The sequence below is a fragment of the Ylistrum balloti genome, unplaced genomic scaffold, assembly GCF_031769215.1.
Source record: "Ylistrum balloti isolate Yb309-2 unplaced genomic scaffold, AGI_CSIRO_Ybal_v1 Utg369862, whole genome shotgun sequence".
In the NCBI taxonomy this organism is placed as follows: domain Eukaryota; kingdom Metazoa; phylum Mollusca; class Bivalvia; order Pectinida; family Pectinidae; genus Ylistrum; species Ylistrum balloti.
Genome location: NW_026782009.1, coordinates 130404 through 148221, shown reverse-complemented (window position 1 = coordinate 148221; position 17818 = coordinate 130404). Strand labels below are relative to the sequence as shown.

Below are 17818 nucleotides of genomic sequence, written 5' to 3'. Positions count from 1 at the left end.
ATGAAAAAAAACGTGGGATTTAACTTTGTAGGTATTTATTTCAAAACAAAGTTCATTGCTCCAGATTTATATTACATTGCATTGTTCACCTTTACTTTACATATTTTATGTTTTAAAAAATGAAATAGTATATATACAGCAAAATCTCAGTCATTACAAATCACTGCTATGATTCCATAAACCAAAGGAAAGCAAAGACAGTAATAAAAATGATGAATTAATATGTGTGTGATTACCAGAAGGACATTGACATACACACTTTTGTTACACCATTTGTATTTAAAGTTTGATCACATATGTTAAAACTGCTTGAGTTGGAGGCTATCCTTATAAGTAACCCTCACAACATACAATGTATATACTGCAGTTAAACATTCTTATTTATGATTGTCTAACATAAATGACCCTACTATTCTTATTCACAATTCTTAGTAACTGAAGATTCCATCTTAAAATTTTCTGAACCGAAGTACAGTAGTCAACAATAAAGTTAGTTCTATAAACATGGATAGTACAGTAGTCAACAATGAAGTTAGACCTATAAACATGGTAAGTACAGCAGTCAACAATGAAGTTACCTATAAACATGGTAAGTACAGCAGTCAACAATGAAGTTAGACCTATAAACATGGTTAGTACAGTATTAAACGATGAAGTTAGACCTATAAACATGGTAAGTAAAACAGTCAACAATGAAGTTAGTTCTATAAACATGGTAAGGACAGCAGTCAACAATGAAGTTACCTATAAACATGGTAAGTACAGCAGTCAATGAAGTTAGACCTATAAACATGGTAAGTACAGTAGTCAACAATGAAGTTAGTCCTATAAACATGGTAAGTACAGCAGTCAACAATGAAGTTAGTTCTATAAACACGGTACGTACAGCAATCAACAATGAAATTAGACCTATAAACATGGTACGTACAGCAGTCAACAATGAAGTTAGTTCTATAAACATGGTAAGTACAATAGTCAACAACGAGGTCACCTATAAACATGGTAAGTACAACAGTCAACAATGAAGTTACCTATAAACATGGTAAGTACAGCAGTCAACAATGAAGTTAGTTCTTTAAACATGGTAAGTACAGCAGTCAATCACAAGTTAGTCACAAAGAATTGAAATCAAAGTCGTGTTCATTATGACCTCATTGTGATCCACAATTAACTATGTTGGATCACAATCAAAATTTGTAATATGTTCACACTGTCAATGACGACTAGATTAATTAAGAATTTAATTCAAAGGCATAGCAGGTATCAGCCCGGCAGTACATGTAAAATTTTACCAATCTGACAATTGGTAAACATCAAAGCATTTCTTCTGCAGATTGCAAATGCACTAAGGTTACACGCAGCTTTGAGGACAGACTCTCAGTTTTGTAATTACTGTCGTTGTCTCTAACATACATTGTTCATCAGCTATCTCGTGTTTTGTGTTTGTTTCCTGGACCTAATTTCATGTCTGTCAGAAATGTTTACCTATTACCTTACATTGGCAAGTTAGCACAACAGAACCCGGTGCATTTGGTGTACGGACTATTGATAAGCACGCACGTGTATTTGTTTTAAAACCCAAAGAATTTCGCAGCCGCCTTGAAACCTTTGACAACACCCATTCCAACATTTTTTATTCCAGTCCACAAATGTGACAGTGCCCCTTGGTCTTCTTCTTCATACTCTTTCCTTACTTTTGAACGCATTGAACTTGAGTCCACTTTATACTTTTTTTCAACTCGGGAGAGTAGATCCTGTTCTCTGCGTCTGTATTCTTCTCTACATTGTCGTTCACGTTCTTCAACTTCTCTTATTCTCTGGTTACACAGTTGTTCTGTATTCTCTTTCTTAAGCCTCTCCCACTCCAAGCTGACACGCTCTTTAACATACGCGTCAGCTTCAATGCGTAGTTTTAGTTTATCTATATCTGAACGAAGTTGGCGTTCCTTTTCACGACTTTGTTGTAGCAATCTCTCCTTTTCGGTGCGAACTTTCCCAATTTTGTTCTCGAATTCGATTCGCAGCGATCTGGTTATGCGTTCCTTTTCAAATTCCTTTTCTCTATTCTTTTGACTCTCAATTTCCGCTACTCTTCTTTTATACTGCTTTTCTGCTTCCGCGTACATTTCATTGGAGTAAGAATTGCCACCATTTCTTTTAGTAATATCGTTAACTAATTCAATTAATTGTCCTGCGTCTCTTTCCCTCATAGCAGGCGTCTGAGTGTTGTCAAACGCAAGATATCTTTGATCGCATTTCTGTAAGATTTCTTTTAACTTCGGCGTTGCTTGCTGAACGCAGTTTTGTATTTTAATGTTTTGTCTGTCCAGATCATCTCTGCGTGTGAACAGCACTATCATGTGATTGAACATCCCCTCCCCGAAAATATCGGAGAAATGTTGAACTGTGTCCTGTTCCTCTTTTGTAAATCGACTTATAATTACCACGAGAACTATTGCGTGCGGTCCTGGTGACGTCATACCGATACATTTGACTATTTCCTTTGTGACGTCCTCATTAGTCATACCAGTATCATATAAACCTGGTGTGTCTACCACTAGTAAGTCCTTCCCAAAACGATGTGCGGTTCCAGACGAGCATTTCCGTGTGATTGATGCCATAGATGTTTTGGACACAAACGCATCCTCGCCGAGTATGGTGTTTCCTGTGGCACTTTTACCAGCACCTGTTCTTCCGATGAGAACGAGCCGGATTTCATTTTGTATCTCCTTTAACTGAAATGTATCTGCGAAAAGAATATGATGAACTCGTTTTTTATCAGGCAATTACTCTACCGCGCCATTTAATATGTAAACGTTACCAATCGAACGGTGCTTTTATAAAATTCCAAGGAATCACAAGGGCTATAATACATAATATAAGACCAGTATGGTAGGTACATTCATATACATATACGTTTATATATACATGTACACATATTTACGTACTAACATTTTATTGACAATTTAAATACCATTTTTTCCTTTATAAAACTAAATCTTACCGACACTACTGTTGGTACATATTCTACAACACACTCCTCAGATATGTTAATTAAAGAATAAATTATATGGCAATGGGAACGTATATAGAAATTTCAGTGCTATCTGATAACGAGAACAAAGCAACAATAAGTCACAATTTACCAGAATCCAAGCTCCGTCCTCTCGTTTTGTTAATAATCGTAAAAGAATACTGATGATCTTTGGTATTTTTGCGTCTTGTAATGCAAATTTTACACCTCGAAGTGCTAACAGGATTCAGGAACGTGCAGGCAGTACATGACCATTCTGTAAATTACATATAATTCGGAGACACAAAAAAGTACACGTAAACAATAGGAAATTTTACATAAGCATTATCAGTAGGACTTATTCTGAACATGGCTGTTGTTTTCTGTAGAAATCAATTATCATGTCGGTAAAACAATCATCAGATGCCGGTATAAAACAATATCAATGTTTAATATTGATAATACTGAAGCGATACGAAAAGATCTATTCACTTTCAACTCATTTTAAGATCGCATTTAAGGTACAGAACACGAATGACCTATATTTTACCTTTGCCTTTTGTTGTAACGGGTCCGAGTCCAATCTCGCATACTTTGCATCGCCAACTGGATGAAGGGTTCAAATACGTGCATTCGGAGCATGGCCAACCTGAAGACAACTGGTTTAAAATTATATTACATACATAATGTCTAGATCTTGCAGCGCTGTGATATTCTGTTCGGAAGCTTTTATAGCGTATAACTTAAATGCATATGATGTTGTGCACACATGCTGTTTTACACAGGTTTATACTCTGATTTCCATAATGGGTCTGTAAGTGGAAAATGGCCGGTATAACTTTATTCAACATTCATAATCACCTCCATCGTCGATACTCCAGGGGTTACAATCACTTCCGCTCCCTGCACCCCTGGAACATGTCATCATGACAAAATTGACGGCACAAACGAAGTAATTTGATTGGTTCCTGGAGGAAAAAACTGACCAATCACAGACTAATACGCTCCTTCTGAAAACTACAGTGGCGTGTCGCACCCAACGTTTAAACCATTACAATACACCGTTATGCGACCTCAAGATTCGATTTATGTACATCGAAGGATCAAACTAGACTTTTCGTCTTGTCCACAAGGTGTCACACACGTAACCTTTAATTTTGCCATGGCATGTTCCAGGGGTGCAAAGAGCAAAAGTGATCGTAACTCCTGGAGTATTGAGAAGGAATCACTTCACAATATAGGATAACTTTACCCATACCATCTTTCACAGCATCCATTCCAGTCACGTTTCTGTAATAGAAAAAGTAATACTTGCAATATAACGAATAGAAATCAATGACGTTATAATTGAATATTAATCTACACCCACACAATACCAAGGTTTATAAAGAGAATAAAGCTAAATACGGAATGTGAGCCTATTGCGCTTCAGGTAAACAACGGAACTATACTTCATACTATCTATAAATAGCTTCATATTCCACAGGAAAATAAAGCAGTCCCATACAGAATCAATGTCGAGTTCATAAAGCATCTTCATTCTTCATAGTGTTTGTCAACTTGTCTTTCTCGAAGCTACCTGTTGTAAGTTACTACAATTGTGATATTTGAACCACCCTTCGGATTTCATGTCAACTGAGACATGAATTCCGCAGTTCGGTAGAATAGAAAAAACGCCAGGTAGAAATGGAATATGTATTTGTAATAGGAATATATACAGGAAAAAAATCTTTATTTCGAATTCTGGTGGGTATATAAAACAACTAGAAAATACAAACATGTCAACATAATCATAATCTTAACTCTAATTTGATAAGACAAGGGCAAACGACAAGTGGAAAATCTACAAGGAGACTAATGAAAATGCAGGGAAATAAGATCATCCGGAAAAGTAAGCGTCATCTGCTTCATCGACACACGCTGTGTAAATCTAGGTCAATACAGGTAAATAATGTCACGTTCCCATACGAGAACAAAGTAAACATCAACGGAACGGACAGGCACACTAACGAACACCAAGTAGATTTTATTTTACATCTCAAATTGAAAGGACATCCTCATCCTCTAGATTGGGGGAGCATTCTAATCAAAATAAGGTAGGTACCTGCATATGGTTATGAACTATGCTAGAACATATTTTCTACAAAGTCCTTCTAAAGTCAATGTTTGGATACATATTCAATTTGAAGTAAAACTGCAATTCAAACACTGGAAGAGGTATCATCAATACCAATGAAAGTAGTCAAGAGGTGGTATATGATATTGATTATGGGGAACATTTTTGCATTAGCATATCACACACAGGTAAATGGACTGTCAATTATCATTATTATTATTATTTCTTTTATTTCCTCCAAGTGTGAAGAGTTGTACAAAAAGAACATACATTGACATTACAGAATGTGATAGTGCGTTTGTACACAAATATACACATAAGAAGCATTTAAATTAATATAAAGTAAACAGTAGACGCAGAGTTTACGTACGTATATTGTATACATACAACAACTCCTATAGTTAAGAATATAAACGCGTGAAGTAAGCGTTTTCCATATGGAACGATATAATATAAAGAAAACTTATATAGTAAACACATTGCATACAAGAATCATTTCAATTACATACAAAGTGAACAATAGACATATTGCATACATACACCAACTCTTAAAGTAAAGAAAATAAACGCACGAAGTACAATATCAAGATATATATATATAATATTGTATGAGGTAATGAAAAAAAAAATCTTAATTTTCTTCTAAAACAAAATCATTTCGGGTATTCTTTCCCAGTTAAATCTAATAAATGTGCATATTACAACCATAGGATTTAAGACGTGAATATTTCATATTGAAGTCAAAATGACCAAACATTACAATTATATAGCATGATAATGTTGTAGGATTCTGATGATGAAAATTATTGAGTTTATTCTAAAATCCTCTTGTTCATCAAATGGGGATATATCGTAGTCGATAATTCCCACGAGAAGAACATGTATTAATTGATAATTTGACAATTCATTAAGGTAAACTACAAAATCTATATCTTTCACTGTGCTTAGTAAGCACCAGAGCTGGTCCCGTAAACTCTCCGTGTGAGAGCATTCAAGCACGCTATGAATAATGACATCTTTATACATGATGCCACAGTAGTGACACAGGTGAGCATTTTCATTTTCACGCATTTCAACGCTTAGTTTAACAATTCGTTTGATATTAAAACCATGTTGTGGAAAACGTAGAGCAAGTTTCCAAACCGGGTAAGGATGTATACTATTATGTAAGAGAATAAATCGAGAAAAATCACGATCTACGTACATTCTTTCAAATAATCTAGTTTCTTCATATTTTCTAACATGACCATTAATTAAAATCTTCCATTGTGATTTGTTAGGAAATACACCATTTCTCATGAATTCATTAAGAACATAGTACAAATTGTATTTTTGTAGAATATAAACAATATCAGGCACAAATCCTCTACTAAAATGGGTCAGACTGAATTCAAATAACCGTTTAATAAAAATCTCACGTGTTAAATAACCTACATTCATTAAACAAATTCTATCAAGAAATTGCATTTTCTTTATACTTATATATACTTCAATTGAAAACCACCCAAGCAAATATGTATACATGTCCGTTCTAGTTATAAACTGAAACCTTGAATTGATTTAACAATGAAATTCTGTGCCTTTTTTAACATATAAATTTATCTTTGCTTTAATTGCCACAATTCACAACCATACAATGCTGAAGGGTAAACTTTAGACTTTAATATTTTTGCAGTAGTAAGAGGATTGAGCGTATATGGGTGTGCCCCGGAACGAATCAAAGACATTACTCCACACTTCAACCTAGAACAAGCGCGTTCTGTGCGTTCAATATTATTATTTTTGCTGTTCAACAAAACACCAACATGTGTAATGCTTTCAACAATTGGTGATTTTAAAATCATATAGAGTCACATCACATGATACACCTGATTGTTTTTTGGCAGTGAAAACAAGGACCTTAGATTTAACGGAAGAAAAAGTAAATCTCCACTTTCGGCTGTATAACTCACAGACGTTGTTACTAACAAGACATATATCATCGGCTTGTGTGGGTATATTAACACGTGAGGATAACACTACTGCCCCTTTTCCGCTAAATTCGACATCATTTAGCAGATCATTTATAAAAACCAAGTACAATTTCGCAGATAACGAGCAACCTTGTAAAATCCCTCGCTTCATAGTTATGTAATTTGACTTAAAACCATTGAAAACAACTCGACTGGTAAAATGAAAGTACATCTGATACATAATGTTCCATGTTTTCCCTTTAATACCCAAGTTGTAAAGCTTATAGAATAACCCGTCTTGCCATACACAATCGAAGGCTGTATTACTATCTATAAAGGCAACAAACACTTCGGATGCATGGTCTAGATTATAATTGATGCTTTCTTGTAAATTAAAGGACGTACATAAACTACATAAATTCTTAAGATAGGCTGACTGATGCCGGTTTGGAAATGAGTCTGACTCAAGTACTGGACCTAAACGGGTAGACAACAATGACTCAGATATTTTTAAAAATACAGGAATTAATGTTATGCCCCTGTAACTGTTTGGATCGTCCTTTAGTTTCCGATTACCTTCGTACAGTGTAATTATCGTGCCCAATTTCCACGATTTTGGAATATATCCATACTTTACAATAAGACTGAAAAGATATGTTATATGTGTGACAAGTAAATTGCTACAGTATTTAACATGCTCGTATACAAGCAATAAAGACTTGAAACATCCATTGGAAAACATTAAATATGCACGTAGACAGCACGGAATAACTGGAATAAACATGGAGGTAACCTTCATTAACTGGAGAATACATGTGGACAAAACGGGATAACTGGAATATACATGACGGTAACTTTGATTATCTGGAAAATACACGTAGACAGCACGGGATAATTGGAATATAAACAGAGGTAACCTTCATTAACTGGAGAATACACGCAGACAGCACGGGATAACTGGAATATACATGACGGTAACTTTAATTATCTGGAGAATACACGTAGACAGCACGGGATAACTTGAATATACATGAAAATAACTTTGATTATCTGGAGAATACACGTAGACAGCATGGGATATCTGGAATAAACATGGAGGTAACCTTGATTAACTGAAGAAGTCATCAAAGAACAACTGGAGTAAACATGATGACGGCATGGAAGAATTGGAATATACTCGAAAACAGCATCTATTGAGTGGAATTTACAAAAAAAAAAAAAAAAAAAAATACACTCAGAGACAGCATGGAATAATTCAAATACAGCATGGAATGACTGGATTCCTAGAGAGTGTAAATAATTGATTTCTCTATCAGAAAAGAATTATTGCAATAGACTACAAAATGTACTGGACCTTTTAACAAACGAGATAAAGAGTTAGATTTCAAGTCTTTTAATTCCATTCAAAAGGAGTTTTCATTGTGGCCTGGTTACCAATGAAAAAGGTACTTGCAAACATAATATGGAAAAGTAAGCTTGAGAGAAATTAAAGAATCAATTGGAAACGTACGGAAATGATATAAACTAAAGCTGGGTCGTGTTTAAAATCATTTTCAAGGTTGATAAGCATGTCTGTAACACTTTTATAGTATCTTCAAACTTGGATGTTATAATAAAGACACCAGGGATATTATGATAAAGTAGCATTCGTTTTCAAAGAAAGCTTACACCGGTGATGCTTGAATAGGTATGAGAAATACAAAAATAAGATTAACATAACGACAATACATTTTAGATAGGTGGAATTCGAAAATCACAGTACAAATGTATTGGCAAAACAACACTAAGTCTTGTTCTATTTGTTATAATAACTATTTTCCGTATTCTTGATAGCTGGAAGTCGAATATGGCTGTCTCAGCTTGCTATCCAGGACAGGATTAATGTAAAGATTAAACATTTATATATAAGTCCAGATGAGTCTGTGTATATGGCCAAGGACCCTACAGGTCAAGGACTAAAACTTAAGATCGTTATGTAGGCCAACTTGTAGTTCTTAATTTGCCAAGTCCACAGAGGGTATCTTTGCGCATTAAGGAAACCAACAAGATTCCTCCACGACCTGTCCATTTCACTAGACCTAAGATGACTTATATCCGCGCAACGGATCCGGTCAGCTTCTTTGGACATGCCTCAGAACCTTCGGCCATGATTCGAAGAATGGTCATGTTGATAGCAACACAGACTCTTCAGCACGTCCAGTCAGCATAGATCGCCCTGAGCCTGCTGTTTAAAGTTCTACTGATGATACAAAGCAGTCGGCGTCACCAGTACACACGCATCATTCTTTTATACCTAATCGTAGTAATGTATCTGACCATTGTGATCAGTCTACAAAAGAAAACTCATCAGATTATAGCAATCTTTCTGTTGAGGCCAAAGGTCAACTGGTCCAACCCATACAATTTGTAGACACGTGAAGGGAACTTCTCAAGACGACACCATGGAGAAATCTCTTGCACTTCCAGACCAAAGCGCACCGTTCAAAAACCTGTTCGATTCCTTGATGGCGATGTTTTATCAACTAACAGTGCCTCTTGGAAAGTACAACGGATTTTGGCAATAAGAAGAAATGATGCAAGTTATGAATATATTGTATACATAAAGGGTGAGCCGACACAAAGCGCGATCTGGCTTCCATTGCGTAACTTGCCTGTAAACTCATTAAAACCCTGACACGACGCCCTCCAACACGTGTTTACAGTTGATGTTCATGTATATCAAATTTGTGTATTTGTTGACAATAATGTACATAGTCAATTTTGTATATTTAGTAACATGCATTACTTTAGATACGAAGAGTTGAAGCCTTGGTTTCAGTTGGTGAAATTTAAAACAAAAAGTGAATTTACTTGTTCCTTTGTGACATTTTCCTAGTTTTTGTTGTGTTATTCTGTGGACGAGATTCCACTTTTCGTTTCGTCACAAACGTGCTGTATCAGAAGATAATTGCCTTCATGCTTTTGTAAATGACATTGGAACATCTAAGTAAGTAAATGGCAATCAAGAGTCAATGTCACATTTAAACACGTATTAGCATTACTTGTTCTTATAGTGCTCATTTGCCTTTATATAAAATAAGATGTAATTATTGAGATTTTGATTAGAATATGTTTTACAGTTTATCGTCTCCCCCAAATAACCAGACCAGTTTGCACCCTATGCAAATTTTGCGGCGGTGGGGATGAAATGCGTACGATTCGTTTAATGTTTGTCTGGGAACAAGACAGCTTATCGCCACAAGGCTGACAGAGTCGCAGCCTTGTAGCGATAAGCTGTCTTAAGGAACCTTTTTTTTTTGAGGAGGAGAAATTATATTAAGTTAGGAGTTAGGGTTTTAAGTCAATGGCATTTAGTATTATCTGGTGACGTAGGGATAAATCCAGGTCCCTCCTCTACTAGTACATCTGACTCCTCTCTTTTCTCTTCTACCAGTGACCTTATCAGTTCTGATACTAACTTTTCCTTTGTCCATCTTAATGTTCAAAGTCTCAAACATAAGCTCGACATCTTATACGCAGAATTAAACAATTTTTCCATCTTATCTTTTACCGAGACTTGGCTAAATGTTAACGATAGTTCATCAGATTTAACTCTTCCTGGCTACGCTGATCCATTCTGCTATTGTAGACCAGTTCGTATGGGTGGAGGTATATCAGTTTATGTAAAAAACCATATTTCCGCAATAAGAAGCCGAGATCTAGAACTACCTACTATTGAATGTGTATGGTTGGAAATAGTTCTTGGGAAAGAGAAAGTTTTGTATGGTACTTTTTATAGACCTCCTAACTCTCCTGTTAGTACGTGGTCTCACATATCACAGTCTATCGAACTAGCTTATAATACAGGTTTATCCAATATTGTTATAACAGGTGACCTAAATGCTAACCTTTTAGTTGATCATCAGTCATCCCATCTACGTGATATACTTCTCACCTATAATCTATCACAACTTGTAGAGTCACCAACTTTTTATACGGACGCTTCCACGTCCTTGTTAGACATAGTTTGTACTAGTGACGTTAATATTATTGGTAAATGTGTTGTTGGGGAAGGTTTTCTCGACCAGCCGGTTAGATACCACTGCCCCACGTATTGTTCTTTTAATATTGTAAAGCCGGAGCAGCATACATTTAGACGTAGCGTTTGGCTTTTTTTTATCGTGGTAATTTTAATTTGTTCAGAGAGAAACTAAAAGCTGTAAATTGGAATAGTTTGATTGGAGTTGAAGATCTTAATGTTTCCGTTAAAAACTTTACTAATACCCTTCTTGATATCGCCAAAATGTGTATTCCTTACAAAACTGTGACGATTAGATCTGACGACCCTCCTTGGATGACGAACGAAATACGGAAATTAATTTGGAAACGGAAACGTACTCATCGGAAAGCCAAATGTAGTCTTAGTGATGCTCACTGGTCTAAATTTCGCAATATCCGTAATAAATGTGTTAATACAATAAAGCAGGCTAAAGTGAAATATATGAATAATCTATGTAAAAAACTTGCTTCTCCCTCACAACTCAATGCAAAGGACTGGTGGAAAACTGTACATTTGCTGTTACCAAACTCTGGAAAATTCTGTATACCACCTCTACTTCACAATGGTACTTTTATCTCAGATGACTTTGAGAAAGCTTGCCTATTTAATAACTTCTTCTGTGCCCAATCGTCTATAGACGAATCCAATGCTGTCCTTCCCAACATTATCGACGAGTGTAACAATAATTTATCTAATTTTAACATATCTATTGTTGACGTTAAAGATGCCATGATGAATCTTGATTGTTCTAAAGCTGTTGGTCCAGATATCATAAATCCACGATTGCTGAAAGAATCTGTAGATATCGTGTGCAACCCTCTCTGTACCCTTTTAAATAGATCTTTGAATTCTGCCGTATTTCCATTAGAATGGAAAAAGGCAAATGTCACCCCTGTACATAAAAAAGAAAGCAGGTCTACTCTTACTAATTATAGGCCCATATCCCTGTTATCTATAGTTGGCAAACTCATGGAAAAATGCGTGTATAAACACGTCTATAATTTCTTACAATTTAACTCTCTCCTATCCTCCCATCAGTCAGGTTTTATACATGGTGATTCACCTATCAACCAACTTCATGCAATAATTCACGATGTTTATTCTGCACTAGACAACGGTAAGGAAATACGAATGGTCTTTTGCGATGTAAGTAAAGCGTTCGACCGGGTATGGCATAAGGGCCTTCTTCTAAAACTTTCCAGCTTTGGGATCCGGGGATCACTTTTAAGTTGGTTTGGAAATTACCTTTATGATCGCAAACAGAGAGTTGTAATTAACGGTAAAAGTTCGAATTGGTCAGAAGTAAAAGCTGGTGTTCCCCAAGGCTCCATTCTTGGTCCCCTCTTGTTTATAATCTTTATTAATGACATCGTTAAGGATATTAATGCCATCATCAAGTTATTTGCTGATGATACTTCCCTGTACACCATTATCGAGACTCCTAAAACCAGCGCCGACATACTGAATAGCGACCTTAATAAAGTCTATGAATGGTCCAAGAAGTGGTTGGTAACTTTCAACCCTGCTAAAACTGAAACTGTCTTAATAAGTAAGAAATCTATTACACCTCCCCCTCTTTTCATGAATAATACAGTCATTACGGAAGTTACTTCTCATAAACATCTTGGTCTGTATCTGTCTGGGAATGGAGGTTGGAACGAACACTTTAATTACATAAAATCCAAGTTATCTTCCAAAATTAACATCTTGCGGAAATTTAAGTTTACTTTAGATCGCAAAAGTCCTCAAACTATGTATTTCTCTTTCATTCGACCTATATTAGAGTACGGGGACATTATTTGGGACTGTCTAACTAAAGCCCAATCCGACTTGTTGGAAGATCTCCAATTAGAAGCAGCTAGAATGGTAACTGGGGGTACTAGACTAACTAGCAGAGTAAAATTGTATATTGAAACGAACTGGTTGCCACTCGAACAAAGACGTAAATATCACAAAATTATTTGTTTTCATAAAATGGTGCACGGTCTCGCTCCGCAATACTTACAGAATATTCTTCCACAACGAAACAATCATATTCACGACCATAATACCCGAGTTGGCAGCAACTTTCGCCCAATTTCCTGTCGTACTAATTTATATAGTAAATCATTTCTTCCTTCTGTTATTGTACTCTGGAACTCTTTGCCAGACCAAATAAAAAATGACCCATCGATTTTCAAACTGAAAAATCACCTCTTTGATTATTCACATAAAGTTCCACTGTTCTACTATATCGGAAGCAGGATGGGTCAGATTCACCATTCTAGATTAAGAATGGAATGTAGCTCTTTGAAATTTTACTTATACCGTAGAAATCTTATTGATAGTCCTTTATGTTCATGTATGGAAAACGAGGAGACTAATGATCATTATCTGTTACATTGCCGTCTTTTCTCTCGATTTCGTTTACGTTCCTTTTCTACAATAAATCGTCCAATAACTACTAAACTGTTACTGTTCGGTGATGACGAGCTGTCATATGACGAAAATGCATTAATTTTTTCATGTACTCAGGATTATATCCTTAACTCCAAAAGATTTGAATGATGTCTCTTTGCTCCAATACATTCATGTCTGGGTCGGTCTTTACTGTGTTTTCATAGTAAATTCTGTACTTGAGGTATAACTGAGCAACCCCCCCCCCCCCCCCCCCCCCCCCTTTTATTTTCTTTTTGTTCTTTATCTATAAGATAGCATATTGATTTATTCTTTCTCACATATTCCGCATGCGTCTCTTCTAACTGGAGATGGATTAATATAAGTTGCCAAACTTGTTTCCAAATCCAATTTCAATTGTTATTTGATGCAACTATGTACATTGTAAAGAGATAAAATGAAATAAAATAAAGTTTACAAAGAGTTTCAAGAAACACAGAGCAAGTGGACCAAAGCAAGAGTTGATTTAATCTGTTTTTTTTATACATATATATCTAATTCTGAGCTAAATCCCCGAACTCTACACTATTATTGATAAATTTCTATGTAACAACGTTAAAATGTGTAAATTCGAATCAAAGATGTCCACTTTTTAGAGGTTTTACTGTATTTTGAAGTATCTATATGCATATACTACCCAGAGATGTTCTCAGCATTTACTTTTTTTTATGTTGATGATATGTACCTTCTATAAATGTTAGTTCAAACTTGACGTTATTTGTTCGAGGTATTTCCATAAGTCACAATTAAACACGAGTTGCTCCCCTTCATAATTGGCCAGACTCAATCGACCTTTTGTATAGTATTTGGATAGTCTTCTGTTTTTCGCCTTTGCACTCTAAGACGATATAAATCAAGAATTTGATTTTCAGGATACACAAATAATCTCCCTATGAGCGAAACTGATGGTAAAGACATATAACATTTTTAGCCAAATACTTTAATTCCATCTTCGATGTTGTATGTATTTCAATATCTAATTGCCGTTTTTGCGTTTGGCTGAAAAAATAGAGCTAACAAACTATGAGTTAGTATAACTACTTGTATGTACCACAAACTTTTAAATGTACACATTTACGACTGCATGTTTATCGTGACTAAATTAATTATTTTCAAATATATTTTAAATACTTACCCAACTTGATTTCTGAACGGTCCGAGTATTTCCCTTTTCAAAGAGATTTGCTGGCCTGAGGTGGTAATTATACAATGTACACGGTATGTCTATTAAGACAATGTAACTAGTGCAGAGATCACTTCAATTTTTAAGAATTTGAAGCTCTGTAACAATACTATATATGGAGTTTACTTGACGAAACTATTACGTAGAATTATATTTAGAGTATTGGACTTCGTAATAGAAAGATAAAGAGTGCAGTCTAACACACTTATTTTTGTTATTTTAGACTGTCGAACGATTTAACGAAATTTCCAGATAAAAATAGCGGTTTCATCATCGGGAAGTACTCTAGAACAGTGTATGACAAATCTCCGGTTTTGTTTAAAACCTGAAATTTTTCATGATCTCCTTGGTAATTAGTGACACCTTTTGTCTTTTGGGACTGATGAAAAAAAAAGAATACGGTTTACATGGTGATCATGATCATAATCCACTGTAACCATGACCTGTGTATTGGGTCACATGATGTAGTCATCACGTGCAATATGACCCGCGATTAGCGAGGCAATGTGCATGTTTACATATGTTCCATATCTAGAATTATCTCTCCAAACTTAAGCCTTGCTTTGAAAATCGGCCCATGAACAGTCAACTTAAGGGCCTCTGTGCTCACGAAGTGGTCATCGGGCGAGACACAGATAGACGCCAAACTGTAAATCAATGTGATTTGATTATAAATAAAATTATTTTCGTGTGTATTATGGTCCGTACATGTATAGGCGTTTCCAGGTAAAGGCGAGGACGCACGTGCTGCGCGGTTTCGTGACGTCATCACGGGTGGTACACGGGTGTGGAGCCATTCGAGGTCTCACAGGTCAGCTAAGTTTTAGTGGCAACTTCCGTAAAGATACAACTGATGAATTTTCAAATATTTTTTTTTCAGGAAGCGGCCGCGTGATTTATATTTGATATTTAAGGTTGGTTGCTTTGTACCTGGAGTGTAGTTTAATGCGGTTATAGTATTCATATGCAGTATATATTTCTATTTTCTTGATTTTTTGGTATGAAGACAATCTGTTATTGTGACATTTTTGGCAAACGTTCGAGATTATTACTAATTCCATTTCTGTGCTTGAGTTGTTTTTTCATATTCGGATGAACAAAGTGAGAGAGAATATAAATAAAATGAAAGTGATTCGACGTCATTCGTTATTCTCATTCGAGAACGTGACACTACTTATATGGATTACTAAGATTTACATGGCGAGTGCCGACGATCACGCAGACGACGATCATCATTCGGAAGCATATAACTTTGTCACTGATGTCTTGTTGTTGTCCACGACACTGATGTCTTATTGATATCCACAGCACTGGTGTCTTGTTGATATCCACAACACTGATGACTTGTTGATGTCAAAAACACTGATGTCTTGTTGCTATCCACAGCCAGGATAATACCCTTGTTCACAAGTCTGTCATTTCCATGGCTGCCATTAATGATTGTGGCTTTGAATTGATTGAGCGTCTGTCTTATTCGCCTGATCTCGCTCAATCAGACTTTCATCTAGCTCCAAAATTGAAAGAGTCCATTTACCCACTTTAGGTCTGATGATGACATCATATATACAGTGGAGGACTTTCTGAACGGTCAAGAAAAGGACTTCTTACAAAATGGCATTGAAGCCCTTTCGACATAAACTGATCAAATGCACCAGTCTTCGGGTACCCAACCTTAAACAGTCAAGGCATAATAGAACTGAAAAAGGACATCGCTGATTTACTTCTTCAATACAAGACTCACAACTTCTCAATTAGCCCTCATACTAGAGATTAAAAAATGATTTTGTTGTTTTAACACTCGACTTTCTTCTATTCAGCACACATTCCCCGGTTCCTTACGTGACCCTACTAGTGAGGTTTAAACATGTCGACATGAATTTGTTTTTTGATGGGAAGTATTCATACGATACCATTAGGTTTGCGGTCCCTCTGGTGGAATACATCTTGCTGGTTAAAGTCAAATGAAGACTTCCAAATAGTTAATTCTATAAAAACTTTGAGTTATTTTTGGGCTTCTTGTGTATTACCTGTGTCAGAAAAGTAGAAGTTTCCAATTTTCAGTTTTGAAAGACGCAATGCTCATTTGCAAAGAATTAGCAGCTTGAAATTAAAAATGAAAACAAAACACACAAATCTGTATTCCCTGACCTGATGCCAAAACATCACGATTTACACGTTAGATAAGGTATTTTACATGTACAAAATTTTTCTACAATGATGCATTCTTGTCTGCAAGCGTTATTATATTGCCTTTATAAAACAACATATACATCGTTCACTCTTTCAGAGATAAAATCTGGTGTAATGTATTACTTCAAGTAAAAGAGGCAGTCATGCACGATAGAAGTACATCATTGTCAGCCAGCAGTATTCTAGCAGACTACACCGGACAATCGAATTATTGTAGTGTGCTTTTATTTTATTTTACGTCCACTATAGTGCATGTATCAGACCTGTCATTAAAATAGACGACCCAATTGGCCCAATGATAGCTCTAAGCTAACTCAGACAAGGTTTTGAGCAGATAGGAAGAAGGTGACCCTTTTCAATGTACATTTCGATATTATATGATGATTTTGTAAGTTCGCCAAAATTTGTTGTTAAATTGTCCCTTATGCTAACCTAACCCTAACCTCTGGGCCGGCGTTACCTGGTTGTTCGTGAGTACATCTCACTAAAACAATACATAGGACAGAAAATAACCTATTCTTTATAATAAACAGAAAAGTCACTATATGATAATGTCAAAAAATGTTACATTTTCTGAAATGATGAATTATACACCAAGAAAACCTTTGTTTTTTGCAAGATTGTTGCTGTCTCTCTGGATTTTTTTTTCAGATCAGGAAGTCATATGTCTGTCTTATTTGTAATCTTGAAAAGTAATTTGTACAAATTGTAATTATTACCATGCGAGCATATAGGGAAGCTTTCATTTCATGCATATCTATAGAGCAATTTCTTAGTTTTCTTCTTTAATTAGATAACTGTGTTAATTTTTGTTGCTGATCAGAATTTTCGATTAACGAACATTTAGCGTTTCTTTATAGCGATTAAAACTCGGTAATAAAAGGTTACT

The 17818-nt window shown here is 35.6% G+C and overlaps 1 protein-coding gene across 1 annotated transcript; it reads right to left on the bottom strand.

Annotated features, from left to right (window-relative positions):
* Positions 1-1571: 1571 nt before the first annotated feature.
* LOC132545907 (GTPase IMAP family member 7-like) lies at positions 1572-3938 on the bottom strand. The gene is made up of 3 exons (XM_060209588.1): positions 3875-3938; positions 3564-3662; positions 1572-2746 (listed from the first exon to the last, which is right to left on the bottom strand). The coding sequence occupies exons 1-3, from the start codon at positions 3936-3938 to the stop codon at positions 1572-1574; spliced, it is 1338 nt and encodes a 445-aa protein (XP_060065571.1).
* Positions 3939-17818: the final 13880 nt, after the last annotated feature.